At 41.3% G+C, this 14805-nt stretch overlaps 1 protein-coding gene across 1 annotated transcript; it reads left to right on the top strand.

Annotated features, from left to right (window-relative positions):
- The first annotated feature begins 5912 nt into the window (after positions 1–5912).
- Positions 5913–7925, top strand: LOC130743456 (uncharacterized). Its single transcript, XM_057595711.1, has one exon. The coding sequence runs from the start codon at positions 5913–5915 to the stop codon at positions 7923–7925; it is 2013 nt and encodes a 670-aa protein (XP_057451694.1).
- The last annotated feature ends 6880 nt before the right edge of the window (positions 7926–14805 follow it).

Raw genomic sequence — 14805 nt, forward strand, 5'->3', positions numbered from 1 at the left:
TCTTCGGCTTAACGGGCGCGAATCCTTATGTTCAACCCGACGGGTTGGACCGATTCAGCAATAATCGTTTGACACGCGTGAATCCTTATATTCAATCCGAGGGATTGGATCGATTCGGCGGTAGTCACTCGGGCACGCGTGAATCCTTATATTCAATCCGATGGATTGGATCGATTCAGCCATCGCCATATAAACTCGCGTGAGTCCGTGAGTTCAATCCGAGGGATTGGACCGATTCAGCGATAATATTTCGACACGCGCGGATCCTTATATTCAATCCGAGGGATTGGATCGATTCGGCGATAGTCATTAGACGCGCGCAACGTCCGTATGTTCGACTCTAATGAGAGAACCGACTTGGCGTTGTCATTTACTGCGTGTGCGAGTCCTTGTGTTCGACCCAATGGGTTGGATCGACTTGACATGCCTATTTTTGGGATCAACGTTTGAATTGACATTGCATGCATACATGCGCCCAATATGGAATTGTTGAGATAATGCTTATTGTATTGTTGAGATATTATTCATTGAATTGTTATTAGAGCCTTGATAACATGCTAAGTATATACCTTAGGGTAGGCAATACAGAACATATAAATATATATATACAACATATATATATACATACCCCCTTATTCTTCACATGCTGTTTGTATTATCTACTATATTCCGTGAGTTGACCCTAGCGCCGTGGCTTTGTTTGTATGTTTGTGTTTGGGCGGTCGGCCTGCTGCCAGACGTTCAACAGATGATTCAAGAAGGTTCGTCGTTCGGGGAGGACCCGGAGCGAAATGACTACTACTGAGCCTTCGACGTGGACCCGGACTTCATGGAAGATCAGATGAGGGTCGAAGATAGTGGTGTAGGATATGGGTGGTTAGAGTCTTTGAGATGGTTGTCATGGTCGTAGCTCTGATTCATCAGTTGTATTTTGGGGCAGGGTAGGTTTCCGACTATTAGCTTTTTGTGTGATTCTCTTCCATGAGGATCACAGGGAGTTTGTCGGGCGTAGGAAGTCTCTTGGAAGCCGTTTTGGGCTGACTTACTTTTCGGAGGACTGTATTTATAAAACTTATGACTCTATTTATGAGTCGCACTTGTTTGCCGTTGGGCAATACTTTTAGTTACCTGATGTTACTTTCCGTCACTTGAGGACACTCGTGATGATGTTTTTAGTTACAGCAAGGGTGTGCTTGTATTGTATATTAATCGCTGTTAATCGCGATTGGGATGAGACCTGATTTCGACAAGTCTTTTTATTTAAACAAAACAAAAAAAAAATACCTGCTTTTCCGCTTTATTTTATTCTTGAGTTACTAAAGTGACGCCACCGAAATCGGGGTGTTACAATATTAATTAAAATTAAATTTTCTTAAATTTTCAGACTTTTAATTAATTCAGGATTTTATGAGTTTTTATTGTGATTTGCTAGACTTGATAGTTTTTATCTATCTTTATTTAGTACCTTTTTAAATTTTAGATTTGATTAGAATTTAGGTTGTTTATTTCTTAATTTTATCTTATTATTTATTTAATTTTACTTCCAGGAAATATTTTATTTTATTTTACATTTATTTATAGAGTATAATAATTAATTTTTATTGAATTTTCGAATTTTTAATTAATGCAGGATTTTATGAGTTTTTATTGTGATTTGCTAGATTTTGATAGTTTTTATCTATCTTTATTTATTATTTATTTAATTTTATTTTCATGAAATATTTTATTTTATTTTATGTTAGAGTTATTTTTAGAGTATAAATGAATTTTTTATGGTATTTTTTATTGAATTTTCATATTTTTATTTAATTCAGGATTTTATGAGTTTTTTATTGTGATTTGCTAGATTTTGGTAGTTTTTATCTATCTTTATTTAGTACCTTTTTAAAGTTTTGATTTGATTAGGATTTAGGTTGTTTATTTCTTGATTTTATCTTAATTTATCTTATTATTTATTTAATGCTAATTCTAAGAAAAAGGAGTTGATTTGGTGCTGAGGGTCCACAAAGCAACCATGGACACGCAGAGATTTGATAGCTGCTATTTCTACCTCTGCCACATGTCGCGATCACGACATAGGTATGCCGTAAGATGATGTTACGTGAAGAAGAGTTTATCATGTTGTGATTGATGGTTTGTGCTATTTCAGTTTATCCTTTGTTCGTAATTCAATCATGGATTCTTAAATTTCACATATTTTGTGTGTTTTGATCCAAAAGTTTACAAATTTTTGCATAGACCCTTTAACGAATCATTGTTGAAGACGTAATGTTTTTTCTATTGTTCTTCTTCCGCTTTTGTATTTTTTAAACCAGATTTTAGTATAGTTTGTAGAAATCCATGCGTGTGAAGCCATTCTAAACCAGATTTTGGTATAATTTATAGAAATTTACGAAACTTAGGATAGCCTGAATTTATATTCATTTCTCAAATTTTGCACGTTTTTATTCATCATGTGTATAAGCATACTATTTGCACTATATGTGAATGATGCACAACTTACTAATTTTTTTTTTAATGATGCGCAGGTCAGTCAAATTGATGAAAGCATATGAAGAGCCCACATTTAATCTTCATGAGTATGGTTAGCTCATTCTTAATGTTGGTTCATGTTTTCCTCAAACTCATTAGTTTTGCATATACTCATGTTTTAGTATGCCAATTGGGTGACTTATCTTACTTTACTCTATATATTTCATTAAGTTAAATTTAAATTGATTGTTAGTATAAGTTTATTGGTGAAGTAACCACAATTATTTTGGGTGAGAGAATTATTTTGTTTTTTTCTTACATATATAGATAATTTGCTGGGGTGCGCACATATGGGGCAATACACCATTTTTTGTTTCTCTTGACTGAAATGTTCCTTTGATTTTTTGTTTCACAAGGGTTCCACCCCAAGATTCACAAATACACTAAATACAATTTTTTCACCACAGTTCTTTCAAATTGGTGAAAGAGGGTATTTTGTTCTTCAAGACTTCATTTTGGGTTTCTGTTTCAATCTTCTTCATGAATTGATTTTGTTCTTCAACTAATTGTAATTAAGATGTCATATGTTTTAAGGATTCCTGCTTTTATCTTCTTAATCAAAAGCAAAAGGATTGAGGAAAAGAAAATCTTCTAGGGTGCAGAATATTCACTAATTTGAAAAAAAATAACACGTGCCATTCTCAGATTAATTCTCATAAAAAAAATACATTTTAAAATTTTAGATTTGATTAGGATTTATGTTGTTTATTTCTTGATTTTATCTTAATTTATTTTTGATTTATTTTTAGAGTAAAAAAATACATTTTTAAATTTTAGATTTGATTAGGATTTAGGTGGTTTATTTCTTGATTTTATCTTAATTTATTTATTATTTATTTTTAGAGTATTAATTAATATATTCCAAACTTTTTTTTTAAAAAGAGTGAGTTTGAAAGCTATAGCTTAAGTTAATTTGTTAATATATTCCCAAATAATAATAATAATAATAATAATAATAATAATAATAATAATAATAATGTTAACATGTGTGTGCGGATATGGGCCGGTTGGGTACTATAGTACCCATACCCGCACCCATACCCTTTATTTTTTGCGGGTAATTATCTATACTCAACCTCATACCCATTTAGCGGTTTTTTACTCTACCCATAGTGGATATTTTCTGCGGGTACCCTATGATTTTGAGACTCATTGTCATCCATAGATTTAGATTTTGGCAAAGGTGGAGAGCTTCGAGTTGCTACCCACGTGAGTATGGAGACGGGTACATGTAATTTTTAAAAACGCGGGTATGGAGATGGTACTAAAGTACCTACCCATTGTCATCCCTACTTAGTTGGAATAAACACAATAATGTTATACTTTATGATATATCTTACACAATCCTGATTTGTGCTACTATCACATTAATTTTTTTTAAGATTAATATGTTGATAATTCCTTATATCTATGATTTGTGTTATCGTCTTCATATTTACAAAGAATGTGAACGAGTTCCTCTTGGTCTCAATCGGGCTTAGAAGAGAAGTCTTTATGTCCACTTTACTCTTCAATTCTGACTTTTCTATTTCATTCGTTGTTTAATATATTTTTAATAATCAAAGTATTAATTAATGTATCAAATACAATAGACATATTTCCCGTGCAACGCGCGGGTAAAAAACACTAGTATACATTGATTTGATACATATCTCATATCTATATCTCTAACATTTCTTCCTTAAATATTTTTAAATTATTTTTAATCAAGTTTCATATATTATTCTTATAATTTTAAAAAATTCCAACATTTTCGCATACCTCATTTATATTATTTATTACATCCTACCACTACAATAAAAAAAGTAAGTGTCATATATTAAGATTTAACTATGATATCAATTATTATAATTATTAATATAGAATGGAACTTGAAAAGTTTAGCATTCCACTTGCAAGCTTCACTATAAATTTATTGAATGCACTTCAATTTTATAGCTTATGTCCCTTTACAATCTCCTTGCAAGCTTCACCCAAATTCCATGTAAATGACATTGTTTCAAGTTCTATGACTTATATAAATTTATTAATTTATGAGTAGATTTAAAAATATGATTTATATTTATATGTCTTGGTCTGTTATTATTTTTTGCAATAGTAATATAGAACAATTTATTTATTTATTTTATCTATTTGAAACAAAATATGTGTTTTAATATATTTTCCTTAAAATTGGAACGACATAGAGTTCACTCTATTTATCCCATGAGAAGTCAATCAATCTAATGTGATGGTGCAATGCACATGGTCTTGGACTCTCGACAAAATAGATCGAAAAAGCAAATAAACATTGTCGACTAACAATCACTAAATGTAGATAAAAAAAAGCATTAACCGCTAAATTATTACCTTAAATCAAATAAAAATATTAAACAATTTAAGTTTCTTTGTTCGAAGAGAAAAATGTATAGCAACAGATAGCAGCCCCCAAAACATATATAATCTAATCCGTTAATGTATAAACACCATATCATAACTGGACTGGACGAGACCCCAGGGTCCCTCGCCCAGGAGCGCTGGCCTGGGGCGATGAGCAGGCTGTGGACTTGGGCCTTCCGCCCGGAGGCCCAACTGGCCCATTAGAAAGATTTAGAGGCGCTAAGCCAAACTCCCCCAACTATAAATAGGGGAGGGATACCAAGTGTAAGGGACTCTTAGCTCATTTGAGAAATAACAAACTTGAAATTCAGTTACACTCTCTCTCTAAGTGGTTACGCTCTCATTCTCTCTAGGAATCTCACATCACGTTCCTTGCACCTTAGGTATTATACCTCATCTCGATGTTCATGAAGGAACATTTGGCGCCGTCTGTGGGGAACGGTAGATTTTGATTCCCGGACTACGTGGATCGCGATTGGATTTAGAGAAGTTCGATTCTCTGAGTGAATTTTCTTCACTTTTAATTTTCCGCTTGAAATTCTCCGGTTCATTAACCAAGATTGATGGAGACACGTCGTCGACAACGCGACGAGGATCAGGAGCGGCGGCGTGATTCGCCTCCACGTCGCGTGAGAGACAGGCTGCGACGCGAGTAAGTTCGCCGTGAAGAAACCGATCAGTTAACTCCTCCTCCACCACCACCTCCACCTCCTTCTCCAACGCCTCTGTTACCTTCTCCGCCAACTTCACCGGAGCAGCAGAGATCACCAGCGCACTTACTCGGAGCTTCGGGGGAGGAGACTCCAGCACCGATCTCCGACCAAGATTGGAGGCGCTTGATCTGTAGCGTTGACGATATACGACAACGAAACGATTATTTACAAGAAGAGCTAGAATATTATCGTTCCGAGCAGCAGGATGAAGGGGAGCGCGAAGCGGAGGCCGTAGCTGAATTCGAGCCGTTCTCAGCGGCAGTGAGGGAAGTTGCAATACCAGATAACATGAAGAATATTGTCCTTGAAACCTATAGCGGGAAAGCTGATCCCAAGGAGCACCTGTTATATTTCAATACAAAGATGGTGATCAGTGCCGCTTCCGACGCTGTGAAGTGCAAGATGTTTCCAGCTACGTTCAAAGGCACAGCCATGGTGTGGTTTACCACGCTACCCCGAGGATCCATTACTAATTTCCGTGACTTCTCATCAAAATTCCTTGTTCAGTTTTCCGCCAGTAAAACCAAGCAAGTAACAATCGAAGATCTCTACAACGTCCGCCAATCTGAGGGTGAGACTCTGAAGCAGTACGTAAAACGATTCAGCGCGGAATCAGTAAAAATTGAGGAGTCAGAGCCGCACGCCTGTGCGCGTGCCTTCAAGAACGGGTTACAGCCGGGAAAGCTGAATAGCAAGTTGAGCCGCAAGCCGACTCGGTCCATGGCGGAGATTCGGACGCGAGCAAACACCTACATTCTAGACGAGGAGGATGATGCTTTCAAGCGAAGGCGCGCAAAAAATGAGAAAGACGGCGAACAGGAGGACGCTTCGCCAGAAGAGAAACGGAGTAAGGAGAGAGGAGAGGGCAGCAAAAAGCGAGACAGGAAGGTGAGGACAGGAGAGAAGGCTGCGAATGAGCCGTTGTACCCCAAGAGGGAAAATTTTGAGCGCCGCAAACCGTGGCATCAAGCTGACCCTCGCCGGCGAGAAGAGTCAGGGATGATTCTAAATGCACATTTGACGGAGTTGCTTCGAGAGGTCAAGGCAACCCACGCGGTTGAGGAAGGCAAGAAAGAGGCCGACCCGCCCCGAACGACGTTGGATAAAACGAAGTGGTGCGAGTATCACCGCTCAGCGGGCCATGACACGGGAGATTGCTTTACCTTGAAGAACGAGATTGAGAGGCTCATTCGAGCGGGACGATCGCAGATGAACGACCGTGGCGATTGGTGGAATGGAGAACGACAGCAAGGGAACCGGTACAAAGGGGGTCGTCAGCAGGATGACCGCAGGCGAGACAAACGCCGACGTACGCCAACCGCTGACAAAAAGGAAACACTGGCAACAAGGAAGAAGGGGGCGGAAGAAACCTTTAATAAAGACCTTGAGCCGCCAGTTGGGACAATAAACACAATCGCGGGTGGCTTCGGCGGGGGCAGAGACACAGCGTCGGCAAGGCGAAGGCACGTGAGAGCAGTGACGTCAGTGCAACAGTATGAAACTCCATTCGGTTTCCAGCATCCAGACATTGTGATATCGTCGGAAGATTTCGAAGGGATCAAGACACACAAAGACGATCCCGTGGTTGTGATGATAAGGATTAACAGTTTCAATGTGCGGCGGGTTCTTTTGGACCAAGGAAGCTCCGCTGATATCATCTACGGCGATGCTTTTGATCAATTAGGATTGACGGACAAAGATTTGATGCCCTATACAGGAACGTTGGTAGGCTTCTCGGGCGAGCAAGTTTGGGTACGCGGATATGTAGATCTGGACACAGTCTTTGGTATCGACGATAACGCCAAGCTACTCTGTGTAAGGTATCTTGTGTTGCAGGTTGTGGCATCCTACAATGTCATCATTGGACGGAACACACTCAATCGCCTCTGTGCAGTAATTTCGACGGCACACCTGGCGGTGAAATATCCGCTGATGAGTGGAAAAGTGGGAAAGATTGTAGTTGATCAAAGGAGGGCGAGAGAATGTTACAACAACTGTCTCAGCCTGTATGGAAAGAAAGGAACTGGCAAGGGACACATGTGTCATGAGGTTGAGGTCGTCCAAGGTAATCAGGGCAGGCAAGAGGAATCGAAGCAGGGGGTTGACAGGAAGATAGCAAGATCAGGGAGCAACCAAGGACAGGACAGGATAGATGGCAGGACGGGAAGGGCCAGACAGTTCACAGATGCTCACGCAGAGAAGCGTTGGGTGAGTGTGATCGCAGACTTAGAGGCATATAAATTCAGTAGGGGGTGTTGGCGATCGAGCCCAGGCTCACGGTTAGTCAAGAGGGATGCTTAGAGAAGCTGGTAGAGGACAACTTTGACCTCTTCAGCTGGAGCTCAAAGGACCCGGAACTCGGGGAACTGCCAATGTTTAGGAAACCGAATCTCTCGAATTCAGGGCGAGATGAGTAAAAGGGAAAAGGAATCACGATTCAAGGAATGGGTCAGAGAATCGTCCAGTAGGGCAGCGACGAGAAAAGAGATAACAAGGCGCGCGAGCGGTCTAAGGACAAGAGGAAGGCGAGGAAAAGGAACCCAGTGAGTCGTCACCCGGGTAAAGCAAAAAGAGAGTCAAAATATTGGAAGCTTGTGGGTTCGGTAGTTTTCAAGCCAGGGACGTCCAAGCGCGACAAGCAGAAGGGCAAGATAGGAGAAGTTCCTCATTATCACGAGGCGGGCATGGAAGGAAGGCAGCCCAAAAATAACGATGAGTGGATAGCGAGCACGTCGGGCTCAAAAGATGTGGTGATGGGGATGATACTTTGACTCGAGGGGCTGGAAGCGGAAGCGTGTGGAAAGCAGGGTCGAGGACGCAGCAAAGGAAGCAGGAACGAGGACACAACAAAAAAACCAAAATTAGGAACAAAAATAAAGATGCACTCTTTTTCTCCGCCACAGGAGTTTTTTAATGAGGCATCCCTCCCATGTAAAATTTTTACAAATCTAATACAAAAGGATATTCTCAAGTAATACTCCTAGCTGGACTACAATACGACGGTCGCTTGGTGGGAAAAATTCCCTGAAGGTGGCGATCCCAACATGACCTTGATGTCTGGGGATCGCTCCGGGAAAGTCCGACGCGAACCGCTGCTACCCAGATAGCAACTCAACTAACATGTCACGTTCGTCCGGTGGGAAAAATTCCCTAAAGGTGGCAATCCCAACACGACCTTGATGTCTGGGGATTGCTTCGGAAAGTCTGGCGCGAATCGCTGACCTCTCGTTGGCGATGTGTGCGGGAAAGCTCCTTGTCCAAGGGCAAGCAGTTTATCCCAAAAAGTCTCCCCGAAATATGGGCAAACGAGACCTCCCCGAAATATGGGCGAGAACAAAAACTAGGCATAAGTCTGGGTAAACCTATATGGCCATTGGGTCCCTAGCACCGTAAGCCCTCGCTGGGATAAAACCGGCGAGGCCGCACCTGCTCTTACCGGAAATATTGGTGTGAAGGAGAAAGCCTCAGTCCAAGGCTGAGCTAAAGTCCTAGTTTCGCTAGTACACATTCAAAATCGCTACACGAGCACAAAATGCAAAGCCCGAAGGGCGCAAGGGCGCGAACGAGGAGAAAAATGGACAAACGAAATCGCAGCAAATTTTCATTAAATAACGTGGGGTGATATTAATTAAAAAAAAAAGAGGTCAGAAAAATCAATACAAAATATTTACACTACATTAACGTCTTCGGTTTCTCCTGCGTTTTCAGCAGCCGCAAAATATGCAGCATTGAAACCCGGGGAATCGTCCGGGCCGACCAATCCCTGGGGGGTGACCTTCTTGAAAGCTCCCGTCCCGCTGAGGTCAATCCCCTCATAAAGATATTGAACTTGAGCTTTGGCGAGGAAGAAACCGCGACCACGCTCTTCCACGACCTCAGCAGCAGCCCTGGCCGCCAGCCTTGCCCGGAGAGTTCTGACCTCAGAATCCGCACGGTATTCCGCGTCCGCAACAGCTTTGGCCTTCGTTTCTAATTCAGATCTCACCTCGGCGAGAGATTCGTTCATCGACCCCAACTCACTTTGAAGGAATGCGATCTCTTTGTCTTTGACGAGGCAGGCAGCCCTGCCCGCGGCAATCGCCTCAGCCTTGGCTTTCAATTCCTGCCGCAAATCGTCCTGCTCGCCCTCCAGCTCTTCTGTTCTCTCTTCACAAGTGGACAAGTCCTCCTCGCGACAGCTCATCTCGATACCCAAATTGTTCAGTTTAGTCAGTTAAGCCGCTACCTGGGTCAGCAACTTGTCACGCTCGCCATACGCTTCGAGTGCGGCGTGGCGGTAACCCTCAGCCCTCTGGCGGAGCTCTTCAACTTCAGCGGCTGTGGCTGAATCCTGCGACAACCTGGCGAAAAGACACCCCGCACGCAAAAGGTACGAGATGGCTTCTCACGCCACACCATCAAGGTCAGGAGTCTCAGTTCCTCTTATGCTGCCAAGAAAAGGGTCAGTTAGCATAAAGTCAGCAGGGGAGGGCTGCGGATTTGAAACAAAGCATGTCTGCTCAACAACAATCGGATGGCTAGCGGCGGGGGAAGAATGGCGAAGCAGTGGGAGTTTGGTCTTCACTGCCGTCACTCATGGTGGGAACAGGGGAGACCCTAGGTGGGCTTGCCTCAGCCTGACGACATGAACGGTCAGGAGAGAGGGTCGTTTGGGGAGCGCCAGAGGGAACGTCTTCAGAAGCATATTGATCAGCGATGACTTCCTCAGGAAAGGGCGAGAACCCCGCATCGCCCATGGGGTCTGGCTTTTCCCCGCTTACCAGGTCTTGGCGAGGGGCAGATGTTTCGCCAACCCTGGGTCTCTTGGTTTTCTTCTTCTTCTTTTTTGACTTTTGAGGCGAGGGGGTCGCGACCCTCGATTTCTCATTTGTGCCAGGGGCGACCCTTTTGGATTTTTGGGATTTTCTTGTTGGGGAAGGTTGAACAGCATCGCCGGTGGACATCGGAGCCGGCTCGTCAATCTCCAGCGGAAGGATGGGGTCTGGTATTGAATCGTCAGACCCCGTGGCAACGGCGTTTGGGGCCGCCACAGCCGTTTCAGAAGGGGAAGCACCGGATCTTCTGCTCCGTTTCTTTTGAGGGGAGGCGGCGACCCCGACATCAGCATCCGTGACAGCACGTTTCCTCTTAACCTCATTAGTATTAAAAACGGGAGGAAACTCAAGTGAGTCAGCAGCTAGGGCGCGCTTGAGCGCGACTTCGGTGAAGTTCATTCCTCCTAGAAATGAGCGGAGGGTGCTTTTGCGAGCGGCTTCAAGCAACTGTGAGCACTCAAGGATGGGGAGCTCAGCGAAAAAGCCAAGGATGGCTTTATCTTCATCACTCAGCGATGTATCAGATGGTTGTGGGACATCGCGAGGACTCTCGGTCCAGTAGAAAGGGAACAGAGCGGTCCCGTCCCGGCGGGTGAGAGCTTCAGGGTAGGTACGAATAGGATGTACGAGTATGCGGAAGTACCGGCGCCCGGGTCCCTTCTTGATGTTGCTCTTGTAAGGGTAGAGGCGCTGCCGGCCCGTACGAGATTTCAGAGAGACCCACCCAGGAGTCGGGGTCTTCAAGGATTTTGGCTCCACGCCGTAGAAGTAGGAAAAAATGGGAGGTTTTTGCTTCAAGACCGACGGCGTCGCAGAGAATCTCAAAGCACCGAATGAAGGCCCAAGCGTTCAAATGAAGTTGGCTTGGGGCTACATTGATTTCCCTCATAACCTGGCAGAGGAAAGGGGAGAAGGGTAGTTTGATCCCCAGGTCGAGGAAGAGGTACTCGTAAACATAAAAGAAGTGGGGTTGCTTCACGCCTTATTCGATTGTGTGGTGCTGCCAGGGGCGGCGGATTTCCAAGCCCCGACCGGCGATGAGGACATCTTCGAGGGACTGTCTCGGCAATAGACTTGTCAGTGGACTGCTCAGAAGGTTGGCAGATGGTCTCTTGAGTGGGGTCTCGAGTTATGGACTGGGGTAAGGTGGCGAAAATTTGGTGCCAGAAAGCGTTCTTTTCATCTTCAGTAAGGGGAAATCCCCCAAAAGGGGGAGGGTTAACCGGAGAAGGAGATGCGGGAGCGGCGCTGCGGGATCGAGAGGATCCTTTGGTTCGGCGTTGGGGGGTCATTTTTGCTAGGAAGAGGGTGCTAGTTTGTCAATTTCAACAGATTGTGAGAATTTCAGAAGTGGTGAATGAGTGAGGGAAGGAGATTTTAAAAGTTAAGATAAGCAGCGGTTGGGGAATCGTGCCTCATCATGGCAAAGGTGGAATGATTCACTCAAGGGAGTGTGGCGCGGATTTCGGGACACGAAGGCAACGCATTAAATGAAAAGTTACAACGGTTGAAGCTTATTGGTTTGAATTCAAATTGTCAGGCTTTACTACGATTCGAAGGGACTTTTCAAAGGTAGTGGTGGAGATTCCATGGATTTGCTGACCTTTGCGTCACTTCAGGGCGCAACGCGTGGAGCAGGCCCGACACATTTCAGAAAATCACGATTCAGGGCACGTACATAACTATGGTGGGACGAGCAGATCCAGCATCATTGCCACAAGCTTGTTTGTGGACTCGAGCCGCCAAGGGAGCATGACAGGGCATTCAACATTTTAGATTTTTAAGCTTTAAATTACCAAGCCATGTTGGCAATTGCTCTTCATTTCCATACCTTATGTTTGGCATTAGTTAGCTTTTTATGGCCATCGCCTTGTTTTCTTCTGTTTAAAAGACACACTTAGCTCTCATGCTTCGAGCTCGGTGTCTTGTGGACTTGTGGACTGGGCGAGACCCCAGGGTCCCTCGCCCAGGAGCGCTGGCCTGGGGCGATGAGCAAACTGTGGACTTGGGCCTTCCACCCGGAGGCCCAACTGGCCCATTAGAAAGATTTAGAGGCGCTAAGCCGAACTCCGCCAACTATAAATAGGGGAGGGATACCAAGTGTAAGGGACTCTTAGCTCATTTGAGAAATAACAAACTTGAAATTCAGTTACACTCTCTCTCTAAGCGGTTACGCTCTCATTCTCTCTAGGAATCTCACATCACGTTCCTTGCACCTTAGGTACTATATCTCATCTCGATGTTCATGAAGGAACAATAACTTCTTTACGACAAAATATCTAATTCTTTTATGCAAAGAGGTTCAAAGACAAAACTAAACTTCAATTTACAAAGAATACCCTAAACAAATTCACATATGCTTCATTACTTAAGGACATGGATAACCCATTAGTTTCAATCAAGTTCTCTATAATATTCTTCAACTCATTGTGTTTCAATTTTAGAGTTAAATTTCTATTATATTAATAAATACATATTAATATGTACAACTTTTACTATTATAATTACTAACAACATAAATAAAAAGAAACAATATACCAATGAACTTGAACATTCTTCTATCAGATTTAAGTAAAATTTCTAGATTTAACATTTGTTTGGAGTAATTCAAATCGATGCACTTGTTGCTTTAACATTTCTCTGCATTATTACCCCTCCAATTCTGTTTCATTGTCTACCATACTTTTATGGTTTTCATAACAGGCTTTGCACTATGGAGACTTTATGAGCCACCCGAGTTTTCAATCTTCTTCCACAAAATTATAAAACCTTTATGAAAAATGTTGGAGTCTTCAGCCGCCGTCTATTTCATTCTTCTTTAATCCACACTTCTAAAGATGTACGTGTCTCTGTTGCAGTTGAATATCTCTCATTCTTTTTCGCTACTAATAAAACAAATCACTTGAAATACTTAACACAAAGTCTTGCCCATATTAGAACGATATATGGATGAGAGATAATGATATTCATTTTTTAAGGATAAAAAAAATATAAGAAGAGTAAAGAATAGATACCACATCATGTAACTGTTAAAGCAACTACCCTTCATAACGTGCATTTTCCTAGGAAATTAAGTTTATCTTCCAAGTTGTTCAACTATGGAAGCAAGAGTTCCTTCATCTTGATTACTTAAACCAAATTCCAAACACGAATTCTTATTTTTGTGTTTCAAAGCCACGTTAAAAATGATGCAAGTTGAGTCTTCACCCAATAAAATAACAATTTATAAATTCAAGCATGAAAGTTTAAAGGAAAGAAATACAAATTTATTAGATAACTTTCAAATCATGATTTCTTTACACATGTGTCTCCACTCGCACAGTTTGAACCTGAAATGAACAAAAACCAAATTATGATATTCTAAATTAGAATCTCAAACGTTGATATACACACTCACTTTTTAAAAGATTGGCAAAAGACAAAGAATGATATAATAGAAGGAAAAAGCAAAAAGTACAATGAAAAGTCATTCACCATTTGGGAGTTTGATCAACCTTGAAGCGCTATGACCGAATCTACTATAAACTAAATAAAAAAGCAAAGATAAATGTAAGAAAACTGGCAAATAAAGTATGGAGCAAAGGGCTATTTATACATGCAGTTTAAGCTTTGAAGAAGATGAAAGGTTTAAAAAACTCAAGAATATTGAAGGTTTCTTCAAAGGTTTGTAGGACCCCATATGAATGAATGCATTGATTTTTACAATTAAGTTTAGTGAATGCATTTGGGAATGCAGAAAGACAATGAGATTGCTATGAAATGGACGGCTGAGATTCAATCCAAGTAAAATAAAAGACATCTTTACCAAAATATCCATGGTCAAGCTTCATAGTCTTTGAAATTATTTGTGGATTGACAAATTTACCCCTAGGCTGCAAAAACTCTCCTTTTATATAGTTTATAGATAGATAGATAGATAGATAGATAGATAGATAGATTAGATAGATAGATAGATAGATAGATAGATAGATAGATAGATAGATAGATAGATAGATAGATAGATAGATAGATAGATAGATAAGATAGATAGATAGATAGATAGATAGAAATAGATAATAGATAGATAGATAGATAGATAGATAGATAGATAGATAGATAGATAGATAGATAGATAGATAATAGATAGAAATAGATAGATAGATAGATAGATAGATAGATAGATAGATAGATAGATAGATAGATAGATAGATAGATAGATAGATAGATAGATAGATAGATAGATAGATAGATAGATAGATAGATAGATAGATAGATAATAGATAGATAGATAGATAGATAGATAGATAGATAGATAGATAGATAGATAGATAGATAATAGATAGATAGATAGATAGATAGAAATAGATAGATAGATAAAAAGATAGATA

This window comes from Lotus japonicus, chromosome 1 (assembly GCF_012489685.1).
Source record: "Lotus japonicus ecotype B-129 chromosome 1, LjGifu_v1.2".
Lineage (NCBI taxonomy): Eukaryota > Viridiplantae > Streptophyta > Magnoliopsida > Fabales > Fabaceae > Lotus > Lotus japonicus.